Consider the following 16,567-nt stretch of genomic DNA (forward strand, 5'->3'; position numbering starts at 1 on the left):
TGTAGGACAGAGTAGGACTGCCCCATAGTGTTTCCAAGGAGCAGCTGGTGGATTCCAACTGGTGACATTTTGGTTAGCAGCCGTAGCCCTTAACCACTGTGCTCCATAGTATAGTGTAGCGTAGTATAATATGATATAATATGATATAATATGATATAATATGGAATATATATAATATGGAAACCCTGGTGGCATAGTGGTTAAGGGCTATGGCTGCTAACCAAGAGGTTGGCAGCTCGAATCCGCCAGGCGCTCCTTGGAAACTCTATGGTGCAGTTCTATTCTGTACTATAGGGTCGCTATAAGTCGGAATCGACTCGACGGCAGTGGGTTTGTTTTTTTTTAATATATATAATATAATACAATGATAACTAATTTAAGATGGCATTACGTTATAATACACTACAAAGACTAAGGTTATCAATATTTAAAACTCATCATTTCCTAATTATTTTACAATATTTTATTTTCTCTATGCTCTTGCAGTTTTTTTTTTTTTCTTGCAGTTATTTACATCTACAGTATAATAGGGCGCCACATCACGTTGGTAGCTCAAAATTAGCCATGGGAGCGTTTACACCAGGAAATTGGCAAATGCTACAAATCAGGAACCAGTTGTTAAATACTCACTGGGTTTAGAGCTGTTCCTGGGTGGCTGCTAACCAAAAGGCTGGAGGTTCGAGTCCACCCAGAGGTACCCCGCAAGAAAGACCTGGTGATTTACTTCCGAGAAATCAGCCATTGGAAACCTTAGGGAGCACAGTTCTGCTCTGACACACAAGACTCCATGAGTCGCACGGACTCAGACAGCAACTGGTTTCTGGGCGAAAGGATCCCTCCTGCTTCATTCCGAAAGACTGGACAGAGGGAAGCTCCAAGCTTCCGATGACTCCAAGAGCTGGTGGCCGGGCACCCCCTGGTGGCTTCTTCAACCCGTCATCCTTCCTGTGTGCGGTGGCGTCAGCTCTGATTCACAGGGACACAATGTGATGGAGTAGAACTGCCCCGTGGGATTTCCTAGGCTGTAATCGTTTTTTTTTTTTTAATCGTCACGGGAGCAGATCACCAGGTCTTTCTCCCGTGGAGCGGGTGGATGGGTTCGAATGGCAAACGTTTCGGTTAGCAGCCGATTGCTTAACAGTTGCACCACGATTGCTCCTTGAACCGTCATTATCAGCAATGCTGAATTGAACTGTGAACCCTGAGAGAGCTGGAAAGGGGACCTCCCCCCACTAAACACTTGGAAAACCAGGCCTGTGCAGTCATACAGCGTCCTAAATGGGGGACACTCCTGGAGCCTTAGAGAAGGAAGAGACCTGCCCCCTGCACAGAAGGACAGGGTGACAAGACCCCTGGGGAACCTCTCCAGTGTTCCCAAGTCCTTCACCCTTTGGGTCCCCAGCCCAGTGCCGTGGAGCCCTTCAGCTCCCCCTCTCTGATTTTCCTGTCCCCTCCCAAAGGGGAGGTGACTCATGTTCCTTCTAACCCATCAGCCTGCCTTCTCTAGGGTTGGCTGCCCCAGCCCTCAGGGGACAACTGCACACCCTTCTCCCACCAACCGCCACCCCAGCAAAGACTCATAAACACCATTTCCAGAAATTTTTCGACTATTTCCCCATTCCTCACCTGCTCTGCCCGCTTCAGGCCCCTGCTGCCTGCCACGTTCTACCCTTTTCCCCACGTCTCTCCTCTTCTCCCCCAGCTGCTCTCTCCTGACCTGCGGCCTCTCTCCTGATCTCCTCTCCTCTTCTCCCAGACTCAGCCCTCTCTTCAAACTCTCTCTTTGCAGGTTATACCCTGGAGTGGGGTCCTCACCTTTCACTCCCAAAGAGGCCGCTGGAGATGTTATTCTAGAAGGGAAAGAAAAAAAAACTCCCGAGATGAATTCTATTCCTCTCCCAGAAAACAGGACAATTAACATTTTAAACAGCAGTTTCCTAAGGAGCCTGGTAGTGCAGTGGTTAAGCACTCAGCTGCTAACCAAAAGGTTGGTCGTTCAAACCCATCAGTCACTCGGTGGGAGAAAAATGTGACAGTCTGCTTCTGTAAAGATGACAGCCATGGAAACCCAGTGGGGCAGTTCTACTCTGTCCTATAGTGTCGCTATGAGTCAGAATCGGCTCAACGACAACAGGTTTTCTTCCTTTTTTCTTGCATGAAAATGACTAGAAGGTATCTGCAGACAGAAAATCAAGAGTTTGAATTCCAGCTCTGCCGCTGACCGTGGGCCCGTTACTTTGCCTCTCTAAGCCTCAGTTTTCTGTTCTGCCAAACGGGAGTCATGGCGGCACTCACCTCATAGGGTCGATGTGCTTTTTGAGTGAAGTAACGCATGCACTCTTGGGCAAGTGGCAAGGGTCACTTAAATCCAATGGCCAGCCTTCCTGGTTTGCCCTACACTGATAAGTTAACTGGGATGAGGGACTTTCAGTGCTAAACCTGGGAAAATTCTAGCCAAACCAGACAGCTGGTCACCCTATGCTCAAATCAGGAATCTGAACAATTAGAGCTAATCCGGCCCACTGCATGCTTCTCCTCAAAGTTTTATTGAAACGCAGCCACACCCATTCATTTATGTACTGTCATTGGCTCTTGCACTACATCGCAAGAGCTGAGTGGTTGCAACAGGGACCACGTGGCCCATAAAACCAAAACACCAAACCCCTTGCCATCAAGTCCGTCCTGACTCATGGTGATGCCATGTTTTACAGGGTAGAATGGCTCCATAGAGTTTCCTTGGCTGTAACCTTTACAGATGCAGGTTGTCAAGGCTTTCTTCTGCAGGGCCGCTGGATGGGTTCGAACTGCCAACTTTTAGGTTAGTAGTTGAGCCCAAACCATTTACACCATTTACTATCTGGCCCTTTAAGAAAAAAAGCTGCTAAGCCCAAACTACAATGAATAAGGAAGACCGAAGAAGAGTTGACACCTTTGAATTGTGGTGTTAGCAAAGAATATTGAATATACCATGGACTGCCAAAAGAACGAATAAATCTGTCTTGGTAGAAGTGCGGCCAGAATGCTCCTTAGAGGCAAGGATGGTGAGACTGCGTCTTTCATACTTTGGACATGTTGCCAGGAGGGATCAGTCCCTGGAGAAGGACATCATGCCTGGCGGAGTACAGGGTCAGCGGAAAAGAGGAAGACCCTCAACGAGGTGGATTGACACAGGGGCTGCAAGAATGAGCTCAAGCATAACAACGATTGTAAGGATGGTGCAGGACGGGACAGTGTTTCGTTCTGTTGTGCACAGGGTCGCTATGAGTCGGAACCGAGTCGATGGCACCTAACAACAACAACAACCCCAAACTTTGCATGCAAAAGCTGGACAATGAATAAGGAAGATCGAAGAAGAATTGACACCTTTGAATTGTGGTGCTGGCAAGGAATATTGAATATACCATGGACTGCCAAAAGAATGAACAAGTCTGTCTTGGAAGAAGTGCAACCAGAATGCTCCTTTAGAAGCAAGGATGGTGAGACTGCGTCTTACATACTTTGGACACGTTGTCAGGAGGAATCAGTCCCTGGAGAAGGACATCATTCTTAGTAAAGTAGAGGGTCAGCGAAAAAGAGGAAGACCCTCAATGAGGGCTCAAGCATAGCAACAATTGTGAGGATGGTGCATGACCCGGCAGTGTTTCATTCTGTCGTGCATGGGGTCTCTATGAGTTGGAGCCGACTCGATGGCACCTAACAACAACAATCTCAAACTTTAAATGACAGCTATTTAATACACTCAGCTGCTAAACAAAAGGTTGGTTCGAGTCCACCCAGAAGCACCTCGAAAGAAAGGCCTGGCAATCTTCCAAAAAATCAGTCATTGAAGACTCTATGGAGCACAATTCTTTGACATACATGGGGTCACCGTGAGTCAGAGTTGACTAAATGACAACTGGTTATTGGTTCATTGTTCCTGCAAGTTGTGCAAAAGCTTTGGGTGCAGATCCCTCGCTAGTGTGACGAATGGCTATTGGGTGTCGGGGGGGGAATGAAATAGAGGGGTCAGGGTGGGCTTCTGGGGAGGAGGGTGTTGATGTTTAAAAGGGTTATTCACTGAAATTTGTAAGCCAGAACTAGGTCATGGGAGAAGGTGAATAAAGGGTCTAGGGACCAGCCTTTCCTCTCCTCCCTGCCCCCCCACCCCTTCCCCACCGCCTGAGACCGTTCCCAGCCCCCAAAGTGCCCCCATCGCTGACAAGTCAAGACTGAAGTCAGCCTAAAGGTCTGGGGGAACTCCTGAGGTGGAGAGGCTGAGGCAAACAGCCAAGGATCAACTCCCCACTCTTCCCTGAGGAATGGAGAATTCAGGGATGGCTGCTTGAAGGAGGCAGCTTGGTACCTTGAAGGATTCAGCCATCATGGTTCATCAGATATTTATTGAGTCCCTGCACTGCACCAGGCTGTGGGTTGGGCAGTGGGATACTTCAATAAGTAAGACAGACCCCCATCCTGAAACGTGGCCACAGGGAAGGCCAGAGAGGGCAGGATGGGGGTTACTCTGTCACCAGGTGTTAGCTCATTGGTCTAAGCAATCCAGAGAAAGTTCTAGCCCACCCTGACCCTCAGAGGCCAAGACCTCACCCTGCATTCCCTGGAGAAGTGCCCAGGAAAATCTAACTGCCCCAAATCGGGGGAGCAGCAGAAAACGGGCTCAGGGACCCGTCAGTCCTTCGTACCCCCTCTTCCAAATGCAAAGTTCCTGTTTGGTGACCATGGCAACCAAAAACAAAATGGTGGTGGGGTTGGGGGACCTCTTGAGTCTTTGCTGGGTGCGTGGGGAGGAGGAAAGAGAGGCTGGTAGGAGGTGTTAGAGGGGCCCAGACAAGGGGGTATGGAGGTGGAAAGGCTTTCTCTGCGCTGAGGCAGCCGAGCTAGAGAGGTCCGCTTCCAGGTCTCACTTGGCTGCAGGAGCCTGGCTGCTCATGGGCCCCGCTTGGGGCTGCCAGCGTGCCTTCCCATTAGGTCCCCAGCCCCAGGTGGCTTCGAGAAGGCCAGACTTGTAAAAGAGAAGTCTGGGGTCTGGGTGGCGCTCAGTGGGCGGAGGAGGGATGTGGCAGGCCAGGTCCTGCTCCTGGCCGCTCAGGGTTAAGGCAGGAAGCTGCGCAAGGTGAGGTCGTCCCCGTCGCGTGCCTCCCGGCGCTCTGGCTTCTGGGCCTGGCTCTTGGCGTTAGGCAGACCCCCATTGGTCGCAGCAGCTGTGGGCCCCTCGGCGCCACCCCCGTCTGGCAGCAGGGACGAGATGCAGACCATCTCGGTGGGGGAGTAGCTGCGCACGGGGTACCTGTGGTTTTTGCGCGAGAGGCGGACGGCCAGCACCACGGTGCACACAAGGAAGATGGTGGCCACCAGGGCCAGGATGAGGATGGCCAGCAGACACTGCTTCACAGGGATGTGGTCTGGGATTCCTGTGGAGGTGGGGGCCACAGAGCTCCTGGGGTACAGTTCCCTTGCAACCTCCCCTTGCTTGATATTGACATCAAGTGGCTTGTTGACTGCCACAGTTGTGTTACTTTGAGGATCAGAGGACAAAAGAAAGGACGTTGTTGGACCCCTTGTGGTAGCAGATTCTGTGGTCTTGGCTTCTGTGGCCACAGGCTCTGTGGTCAGGGCTTCTGTGGCTGTGGGCCCCATGGACAATATAGACAGGGCCTCCGTGGTGGTGGGCCCTGTAGACAGGGCCCCTGTGGTTGCAGGCTCCGTGGACAGGGCCGCTGTGGCAGTGGGCTCCTTGGAGAGGGCTTTGGTGGCAGCTGGCTCTGTGGTCAGGGCTTCTGTGGCTTTGGGCCCCATGGACAGCATGGCCAGGTCTTCAGTGGCTGTGGGCCCCATGGCCAGCATAGCCAGGGCTTCGGTGGCTGTGGGCCCCATGGCCAGGTCTTCCGTGGTGGTCAGCTTCATGGCTGGAGTCTTTGGGATAGAAGGCATTGCAGTGGCCAGTTGTATGCTCATATCCCCCCTTGCTGCCTCTCCTGCACCCAGGACAGCAAAGTCTCTCGTGACAGGCTCCACAGTGGCTGGCTCAGGGGTTCCAGTCCCCACAGGGCCTCTCTGCCCCAATGTCTCCATCAAAATCAGAGACTTGGTGCTCATAGTCACAGTCTTAGGGCTATAGTCAAGCATTTCCGGTGGGTCTGTGCCTATGTAGACATAGTCATCCTGATTGTTGAAGCCCATTTCCCAAGTCGTGGTTGCCTCTCTCCGGCCCCGGGCAAGCAGCAGGCCTGGAGCTTCCCTGGCTCCATCCTTCCAGATTGCTGGCAGCTGGAGGCTACTGCTGGAGCCCAGTAAGGTTAGCAGCAAGAGGAGTTGCAGAGGCATGGCACCTGGGGGAAGAGGGACAAAGGGCATCAGGCCAGCTTCACTGCTGGGCCTATCCAGCACCCTCGACTGCCGCCCTGGATGGCTGGTTGTGTGTCTGCAGTGGGCACTTGGTTTTGGGCATCCTCACCACCCAAGCACCCAGCAACCAGTGCATGCCTGGTGCACTGTAAGTTTCCAGGAAATAGAAGCTATTATTTATTAACATTAATACAGCCATCTGTGGCTATGGTTGGGGGCCTAGTTAGGGGGACAGAATAAGAACAAGAAGGGCCATGTTATGGAATTGTGTCCCCCCAAAATGTGTTAGCTTGGCTAGGCCACGATTCCCTGTATTGTGTGGTTGTCCACGATTTTGTGACCTGAGGTGATTTTCCTATGTGTTGTAAATCCTACCTCTATGATGTTAATCAGGCAGAATTAGAGGCAGTTATGTTAATAAGGCAGAACTCAGTCTACAAGAGAAGGTTTTCTTAAGTCAATCTCTGCGCAGATATAAAAGACAGAAGCAAGCAGAGAGACAGGGAGACCTCATACCACCAAGAAACAAGAGCCAGGAGGATAGCATGTCCTTTGGACCCGGGGTTCCGGAGCTGAGAAGCTCCTAGACAAGGGGAAGATTGATGATAAGGACCTCCCTCTAGAGCTGGCAGAGAGGAAGCCTTCTCCTGGAGCTGGCACCCTGAATCCAAAATTCTAGCCTCCTAAACTGTGAGAGAATAAATTTCTCTTTGTTAAAGCCATCCATTTGTGGTATTTCTGTTATAGCAGCAATAGATGACTGAGACAGGCCATGAAAGCCATGTCACCCAGAAAGGGGCAGTTCCATGCCAATATTTACCAGTTGCCAGGCAGGGCACAGGATTGAGAACACAGGCTTTGAGAATATACAAAACTGTGTTAGAGTACCAGCCCTGTCCTTTACAAGTTGTCTGACCTTGAGACAGGTGCTTGCCTCTCTGAGCCTCAGTTTTCTCATCTGTAAAATGGGGATAACAAACAATCCTGAAGTAGAGGGCCAAAGAAAATGAGGGAAACCCTCATGGACTCAAACATACCAATGATCATGAAGGTGGCAGCAAAGGACCAGGCAATGTTTCGTTCCGTTGTACATAAGGTCACCATGAACTGGGGTCAACTTGATGGTAACTACCACCACTACCACCTATCTCATAGGGCTGTTGAGAAAATGCAATGAGATTATGGACTCAAAAGTTTTGGGCTCACAGAGCCAAAATGAAAAACAAACCCCTTTGCTGTCAAGTCGATTTTGACTCATGTAGAACTGCTCCATAGGGTCGGCGCCATGGTTAAGAGCTCCGCTGCTAACCAGAGGGTTGGCAGTTCAAATCCACCAGCCACTCCTTGGAAACCCTATAGGGCAGTTCTACTCTGACCTATTGGGCAGCTATGAGTTGGAATCAACTCGATGACAACATGTTCTTTTTTTTAATCGTATAATGGAGCCCTAGTGGTGCAGTGGTTAAGCTCTCAGCTGCTAACTGACGGGCTGCTAACTAAAAGTTGGTGGTTCAAAACCACCAGCTGCTCTATGGGAGAAAGATGTGACTCCATGAAAGATTATAGGTTTGGAAACCTTATGGGGCAGCTCTACTCTGTCCTATAGGGTCACTGTGAGTTGGAATCGACTCGACAGCAACAGGAATCTTTACAGAAACAGAGTACCTCCAGGCCTTTCTTTCATGGCGCTGCTGGGCAGGTTCAAATCACCAACCTTTAGGTTAGCAGTTGAGCACAAACTCTTTGTGCCACCCAGGGTCACAGTAAGGGTTTAATAAATGTATCACACACATGCACACACATGCACACACGTACCCACTTTTTGTCTCCCAACCTGCCTTTGGGACAGCAGAATTTCTTTGCCCGTGGGATGACTTTCTGTTTGAGAGGAAGAGAGGTGACCCAACCTTTGCCCCACTTTCCTGGGGGCGGGGCCTTTGGAACAAGCCACCAGCTCAGAGACATCATTTCATAATCATGACAAGACTTACGCCTACCACCCCCACTCAGGCAGCTCTTGGTTCCTGGAAGGCAGAGCCCTCAGCCACTTCTTGGAAGCCGAAAGGGAAGGGGTAAAAACCTAAGGCCCCGCCTGCCAGTTTCTGGTGTGGGGAGGTGACTTGGCGAATCAGAGCTCAGCCTTCTGGTGTGCTGGGGTCCTGTTCTCTAACGTGGGCTTGCACCCTTGGCTGCACCTGTCCCCATCCCCTTCCCTACATCCATCTTTACAAGCCCTGCACACAGCCAGGCTAGAATGGAGGAGAGACCATGGGCTTGACTCCCATGTTCAGCCATTTAGCAGCTGTGTGGCTTGAGCAAGTCGCTTTGCCATCTCTGAGCCTCAGTTTCCACATCTGTAAAATGGGCCAATATTGCTTCCAAGAAAGGTGGTGAGGATTAAATGAGATGCTGAATGAGGAGTAAATGGCACCCAGCGGGGCGGAGGACACCTTACTTGGGGGGCCCTCTTCAGGTTGCAGACAGAGGGGCAGAGGAAAGGAAGGCATGGTTGGGACTCAGGGAGGGTATGGAGAAGGTGACCACCTCCTGACAACAACCCGTGGGCCAGTTAGGGAAGCAATAGGGTCTTGTGGAGTGCAGAGATGATATGGGACCTATCGAGTTAATTGTGACTCATGGTGACACCACGTGTAACAGAGTAGAATGCTCCACAGAGTTTTCTTGGAAGTAATCTTAATGGTAGCAGATTGGCAGGCCTTTCTTCCATGGTGCACTGGGTGGGTTCAACTGTAAGCTGTTTGTATCACCCAGAAACTTCGGAGGATCACTAAGAAACTCAAATCTTCTCGGCTGGGCCTGGTCTAGGGTGACCAACTCGTCCCAGTTTGCCTGGGACATTCCTGGTTTTAGCCCTGAAAGTCCCACATCCTGGGAAACCTCTCAGTCCCGGGCAAACAAGGACAGTTGGTCACCCTGGCCTGGTCGCTGTCTGTCTAAGGGCCATAGACACAGCCAGCCTCGTGCCAGGCCTCACAGGGCAGGCTCCCAGCCCGCTCGGCAGAAAGGAAGGCAGGTCCCGGGGTTCTGTGGCTCTGTGGAGGCCGCCAGGTACTGAGGAGAGGCTTTCGCTCACTATGTCTGGAAGGTGGGATAATAGCTCTTTTATTATTTTTTAAAATAAATGTATCGTTACAGCCAAGAAAACTCTATGGAGCACAGTTCTACTGGGGTCACCATGAGTCATAGTTCATGCAACAGCAATGGGTTTTTGGTGTTGGTTTTTTTTTGTGTCATATAATGAAAATAATTTATTGTGAAGCCTCCACTGCAGGGTTATTTTATTATCTCATCCTCTGGATGACCTCACAGTCACAGGGTGGGATTCAGGGAGCCCCTGGGTGGCACACACAGTTAACGGGCTTGGCTGCTAACTGAAAGGTTGGAGGTTCAAGACCATTCGGGTGCCTCAGAAGACAGGCCCGGTGATCTAGTTCAGAAAAATCAGCCACTGAAAACCCTATGGAGCACAGTTCTCCTCTGACACACGTGGGGTCACCATGAGTCGGAATTTTTTGGTTATTATGATCCCCTTTACAGATGGAAACCCTGGTGGCGTAGTGGTTAAGAGCTATGGCTGCTAACCAAAAAGGTCAGCAGTTCAAATCCACCAGGTGCTCCTTGGAAACCCTATGGGGCAATTCTACCCTGTCCTACAGGGTCGCTATGAGTCAGAATTGACTTGATGGCAATGGGTTTTTGTTTTTTATATGGATTAGGAAAGAGAGGCTCAGAGCCAAGAAGTCACTTCCTTGAGGCCACACCTGCCACCTCTACCCTCCCCAGAGGAGGGAAATCATCACCATAAGGGTGAGGCCAAGGCAGGACTCTGGAGAGAGGGGTAAAGGGCTACCACATCCTATGCGTCTTGCCGCTGCCGGTCAGAGACTGCCCGGCTTCCTGTCTTGCACCCTAATACTAGGCTGCCTCTGCCCCAGCCCCACCCAGACTGTGAGGGAGGACATGATGTTGGGGCCCCATGCCCCAGCCCCAGAGACTGAGCCATGCATAGCACCCCAGGCTGCTCAGGAAAAGCACCCATAGGAACCTGGGAAGTTTGGAACCTTCCATTTGGGATCCTGGAACCTGGGAGTCGCAGCGTTCTAGGTCCTGGAATGTTAGATTTGGGTTAAGGGGCTGCCCAAGAGAAGGGGAGGCTCCAACTCGACAGTAGGTGAAACTGAGGGCCCAGGAGATGCCTCCAGAGCCGACTGCAGGTCTATGTCCTGCCTTGGGCAACTCGACTCACCTCTCTGGGCTCTGTTCCTCATCTGGAATACAAAGACAATAGCACACCTACACCTACACCTACACGTGAAGTTATTGTGGCCTGAAGTGAGTTAGTCCACGTAGAGTGCTTAGTGCATAGTGAGTGCTTGATAAATGCAAGCTGTTGTAATAATTATCCTTACGCATTCAGGGCAGAGGGAGGGGTCCCTAGGTGGCACAGTTTGCTCTCAACTATTATCCTAAAGGTTGGCAGTTCAGACTCACCCACTGGTACTGCAGAAGAAAGGCCTGGTGATTTGCTTACGTAGGTTTTTTTTAAAAAAGCCAAACCCGTTCCTGTCAAGTCAGCTCTGACCCATGGTGACCCCACGTGTGTCAGGGTAGAACCGTGCTCCGTTGGGTTTTTGGTGGCTGGTTTTTTGGAAGCAGATCACCAGGTCTTTCTTCCGGGGTAGCTCTGGGTGGGTTCGAACAGCCGACCTTTTGGTTAGTAGTCAAGCACTGAACTCTGCGCCACCCAGCGATTTCGTAAAGATTATAGCTGAGGAAATCCTACGGAGCAGCTCTACTCTAAAACATGAGGTCTCCAGGAGTCAGAATCAACTGGACAGCAGCGGGTTTGGTTTTGTTTATAAGGCAGAGGGCTCCCTGGTAATTCCCACCATGTCCCTGAAAAATCAGCAAGCCTGGGGCAGGCTTTGACACACCTCTGACCTTGTCAGGCTAGGGAGGACTGAGGCAAAGACCCTGTGAACCTGTCTCCATTCCAAATCCTGTTTGCTGCAACTTCCTATGTGACATAAATCTCATTTATTCAGAGGGTGTGATGTGCTAGACACTTTCTAAGAGCTATACAACCATTACTAACTCATCCAGTCCCCATCACCTCCTTGAAAGTATGGGTCCTACTGCTAACCCCATGTTAAAGATGGGGAGGAAGTCCTATGCACAAAAACTAACTCAAATTGGATCGAAAACCCCAATATAAAAGCTAAAGATCATGAAAGAAAAAATAAGGACTATGCTAGAAGCCCTAATACCTGGCATAAATAGAATACAAACCATAACTGACAATGCACCAACACCAGAAGAGAAACGAGATACCTGGGAGCTCCCAAAAATCAAATACTTATTATGCTCATCAAAAGACTTCGCCAAAAGACAACCTACAGACAGGGGAAAAGAACTTGGCTATGACATGTCTGAGAAGGGTCTAATCTCTGAAGTTTACAAAATACTTCAACACCTCAACAGCAAAAAGACAAATCATCCAATTAAAAAATGGGCAAAGGATAGGAACAGATACTTGACCAAAGAAGACATCTGGGCAGCTAACAGATACATGAGAAAATGCTTGAGATCACTAGCCATCAGAGAAATGCAAATCAAAACCACAATGAGAAACCATCTCACCCCAACATTACTGGTAGTAATTAAAAAAAAATTTAAAAAACAAAACAAAACAGAAAATAACAAATGTTGGAGAGGCTGCAGGGAGATTGGAACTCTTAAGCCCTGCTGGTGGGAATGCAAAATGGTACAACCACTATGGAAGACAATATGGCGCCTTCTTAAAAAGCTAGAAATAGAAATACCACATGATCCAGCAATCCCACTTCTAGGAATATGTCCGAGAGAAACAAGAGTTGTCACACGAATAGACAGACATATGCACACCCACGTACACTGCGGCATATTTCACAATAGCAAAAAGATGAAAACAACCTAAGTGCCCATCAGCAGATGAATGGAGAAACACACTATGGTACATGCACGCAATGGAATACTACACAACGATAAAGAATAATGACAAATCTGTGAAACATCTCACAACATGGATGAATCTGGAGGTCATTATGCGAGTGAAATAAGTCAATCAATAAAAGGCAAATAGTGTATGAGAGTGCTATTATGAAAACACAGGAAAAGGTTTTAAAACAAAGGTTTACACAGAGGAAAAAAAAAACTTTTGATGGTTACCAGGGAGGGGACGGATAGGGAGGGGAAATCGCTAACTAGATAGTAGATAAATGTCATCTTCGTGAAGGGAAAGACAACACACAATATAGGGAACTCAGCACAACTTGACGAAGGCAAAGTCATAGACGCTTCCTAGACACATATAAACATCTTGAGGGACCAAGCAGTTGGGGCTGAGGGCTGGGGACCATGGTCTCCGGAGACATCTATGTCAATTGGCATAACATAGTTCATAAAGAAAATATTCTATAGCCTACTTTGGTAAGTAGCATCTGAGGTCTTAAAAACTTTCACCTAAAGCTTGTGAGCAGCCATCTAAGACACATCTATTGGTCCCATCCCGTCTGGAGCAAAGAAGAATAAAGAAAATGAAAGACGCAAGGAAAATATTAGCCCAAAGGACTAAAAGACCACATGAACCACAGCGTCCACCAGCCTGAGACCAGAAGAACTAGATGGTGCCCGGCTACCACCACCAACTGCTCTGACAGGGATCACAAGAGAGGGTCCTGGACAAACAGGAGAAAAATGTATAAGAGAATTCAAATTCACAAAAAAAGACCAGACTTACTGGTCTGACAGAGAGTGGAGGAACCCCTGAGACTGGCACCAGACACCCTGCTAACTCAGAACTGAGGCCACTCCCGAAGTCCACCTTTCAGCCAAAGATAAGACAGGTCTACAGAGCAAACTAGGAAACCCTGGTGGCATAGTGGTGAAGTACTACGGCTGCTAACCAAAAAGTCGGTAGTTTGAATCCACCAGGCACTCCTTGGAAACTCTACAGGCAATCCTACTCTGTCCTGTGGGGTCACTGTGGGTTGGAATCGACTCAATGGCAATGGGTTTTGGGGGTTTATAGAACAAACTGTGGAAATCCTGGTGGCATAGTGGTTAAGTGCTACGACTGCCAATCAAAAGGTTGGTAGTTCAAATCCACCAGGCGCTTCTTGGAAACTCCGTGGGGAAGTTCTACACTGTCCTGTAGGGTCACTATGAGTCAGCATCAACTTGATAGCAACAGGTTTGGTTTTTTTGGTTTATAGAACAAACAATAACACACGTGAAGAATGTGCTTCTTAGTTCAATCAAGTATATGAGGCCAAATGGGCAACACCTGCCCAAAAGCACAGCCAAGGAGGCACGAAGGGACAGGAAAACTGGATGAATGGACACAGGGTGGAAAGGGGGAGAATGCTGACACATTGCCAGGATTACAACCAATTCCACAAAACAATTTGTATATACATTTTTGAATGAGAAACTAATTTGCACTGGAAACTTTCACCTAAAGCACAATAAAAAAAATTTTTTTTAATGCAGATTTCTGAGCCCCACTCTAAACCTGCTGCATCACAGTCTCTAGTGATGTAACCTGGAAATCTGCATTTTAGAAAGCTCCCTGGGAATTCTGATGCCCCCTATGGTTTGAGAGCCCTATTCAATGGGTATTACTGACTTTTCCTTTTGCCTCAAGCCCCAATATGGCTCAGCATGGCATTGTTACTCTTTTTATTCAAATTTTTGATATTTCGTTCATTATGGATTTTTTTTGCATTAATTTTGATTTTTTAAAAAATATTATTTGACTACCGAGTTTCTTGACACCTCCTTCACTCACCTCAGCCTAGTCCCAGCTGTACTTAGAACAGTTGGCTTCTGGACCTTCGTTTTCTCAACTGTAAATGAGGGAACTGAATTAAATCAGAGTTTCTCAAGGGAGAGAATGAGGAGGGTGGATAGGGCCCTTTTGGGGGTAGATCAGAATTCCCAGAAGGAATGTGTAGTTCAAAATAGCGTGCTGGAGTAGCAATGCAAACAGATACATATACATCAGGGTTTATTTCAGCACTATACACTAGAGCCAAAAGATGGAAACAACCTAAATGTCCATCAACAGATGAATGGATAAACAAAATACGGTGTGTTTATGTATATACATACAATGGACTCTTGCTCAGATACAAAGAGAAATGAAGCCCTGATACCTGCTACAATATGGATAAACCTCGAAAAAAAAAATATGCTGAGTGAAATAAGTCAACTACTAAAGGACAAATCGTATATGATCTCGCTTCCATGAACTGTCTAGAATAGGCAGATATATAGAGACCAAAGTTTATTAGTGGTTACCGGGGTGGGAGGGAAGGGGAAACAGGGATGGTGGTGCAGTGGTTAAGAGCTTGGCTACTGACCAAAAAGTCGGCAGTTCAAATCCACTAGCAGCCCCAGAGGAACTTCCCCAGGGTTGCCCTGCAAGGCCACACCCTGTGTCATGGGCGCCTTGCTCACCAAGCTTGGCCAGCAGCCAGAGACTGAAACCCAGAGAGCTCAGGGGCAAAGGGCCAGGAGCCAGTTCCTGAGCCATCTGCCCACTGAGAAGCCTGACCCCAAGGGCTCGGAGTCAGGGGCAATAGAGAAGAAAAACAAGAGAGTCCAAAGAAAAGGAAAGGAGAGAATTCCGGGCCACAGGGGCCCTGATCCTTGTCCACGGTGTGTGTATACTGGTATGGGAGGGTGGGGTAGGGGGTGGGAGGAATGGGAAGAGGATGGGAGGTGCATGGCTTTAGCTCCTAAGGCACCCCAAAGAAACATTAATCATAGCATTCTAACTTTTACTATTTTCTTCTCTATTGCTAATAATAATATCGCAATTCTAATATCCTAATAATCCGCTGTGGACAAGCATCGTCTTCTCAAGCTTATAAAAAGGGTGAAGGCCATGTCTTTGGGTCTGCAACATATACAGCCTTAAGACGGGTGCTGCACCCCTGGAGCTTTCTGGAATCTCCTGGACTTAATCTCAGCTCTTTCCCTAGCAAATCCCTTTGCCTCTCTGGGCCTCAGTTTCCCACTCATGAAAGGAGAGCATAGGGCCATTGCTAGGGAAACGCCCATGATTTCTCTGATTTTCAAACTTAGAATGCTGGCGAATCTGACAGGGAGGGTGGGCTGGAAGTTGAGGGGAGCAGGATCCACCCGGAAGAGATGCCTCAAAAAGGTGGGTCTGCGTTTTGGGCCCAGTGGAGGCTTGGACTGCCCTCCCCAGGGTCTACAGTGAATGGAAAGGCCCGGCCGTCTTGCTTTGGAGCTACCCCCAGCTGTAAGGCCACCCAGTAGGTCTCTTGAGTTCCCCCCCAGCCCCCCCCCCCCCGCTACACCATGTGGTTTTTCAAGTCAGCACTTACCGTGCTCAGCAGAGCATGGAAGAGCTGCCTCGTGGGCCCGGGAGAGGTGCTTCTCTGCTTTAGTGACAAAGACCCAGCCCATGCCTTGGGGCCCTGCTGTGGCAGCCTTGTTGTGGCCCCGGCCCTGGCCAACCCCCAACGGCTATAAGTGGTTAAAAATAAAAGGAGGAAGTGAGAAATCAGTCGCTCCGGCAGGGCCACGTGATGGCCCACACCCCCTTGTTTGTGATAGCTTTGGTGATAACCTCGATAGAGACGGGGGCGGGGGGGGGTAGTGGTGGTGGTGGTGAGGACGTGGGGCCTGCTGGGTCTGACACCACTCTTGGATTCTATAACCATGGAAATGCCAAGGACCACGTGGAATCTTCTGGGGAGGGGCCCTTTGGATGGGGAACCATGGCATCACTCCACAGGCAATGGAGATTGGGGTGGGATGGGACCCCCCCCTTCGAAGGAAGGGAGTGACCAAATAAAAAGGAAGGTGTTTCTCCCTCCTTACCCTTTTTACCCAAGAAGAGGGTGGGAGAGAAAACACAAGACACAGCTCTTCATGAGGTTTGCAAATGTGATGTCATCATTTTTTGAGATGAAAACAGTATCTCCTGATACACAGGTGGGCCTTTTGGGTGCAACCAAGAACGCCTCTGGGGAGTTGAATGGCAAGATCCCTGAGGGTGAGGCCCGGTTATCTTGTTTTTCCACCTTGTTTCCCAAATCCTGGCACCCTAGGCTGCATGCTCTGGGATCCAAAGGTGAACAATTCCTGACTCTTGCCCTCCTGGAGCTCTTAATCTGGAGGGGAGGCTCTT

At 49.2% G+C, this 16,567-nt stretch overlaps 1 protein-coding gene across 3 annotated transcripts; it reads right to left on the reverse strand.

Moving 5' to 3' along the window:
• Positions 1-4,359: 4,359 nt before the first annotated feature.
• On the reverse strand, positions 4,360-15,906 carry SELPLG (selectin P ligand). Of its 3 annotated transcripts, XM_049866536.1 has the most exons (4): positions 15,759-15,845; positions 14,192-14,249; positions 7,380-7,499; positions 4,360-6,326 (listed from the first exon to the last, which is right to left on the reverse strand). In XM_049866536.1, exons 3-4 carry the CDS (start codon positions 7,444-7,446, stop codon positions 5,089-5,091), a joined length of 1,305 nt encoding a protein of 434 aa, XP_049722493.1. In that variant the 5' UTR covers positions 7,447-7,499; positions 14,192-14,249; positions 15,759-15,845; the 3' UTR covers positions 4,360-5,088. The 3 variants fall into 3 exon arrangements, with proteins under 3 accessions (XP_049722493.1, XP_049722495.1, XP_049722492.1); XM_049866538.1 differs by lacking the exon at positions 7,380-7,499; XM_049866535.1 differs by lacking the exons at positions 7,380-7,499; positions 14,192-14,249 and having other exon boundaries at positions 15,759-15,906.
• Positions 15,907-16,567: the final 661 nt, after the last annotated feature.

Source organism: Elephas maximus, chromosome 22 (genome assembly GCF_024166365.1).
Source record: "Elephas maximus indicus isolate mEleMax1 chromosome 22, mEleMax1 primary haplotype, whole genome shotgun sequence".
NCBI classification, from domain to species: Eukaryota; Metazoa; Chordata; class Mammalia; order Proboscidea; family Elephantidae; genus Elephas; species Elephas maximus.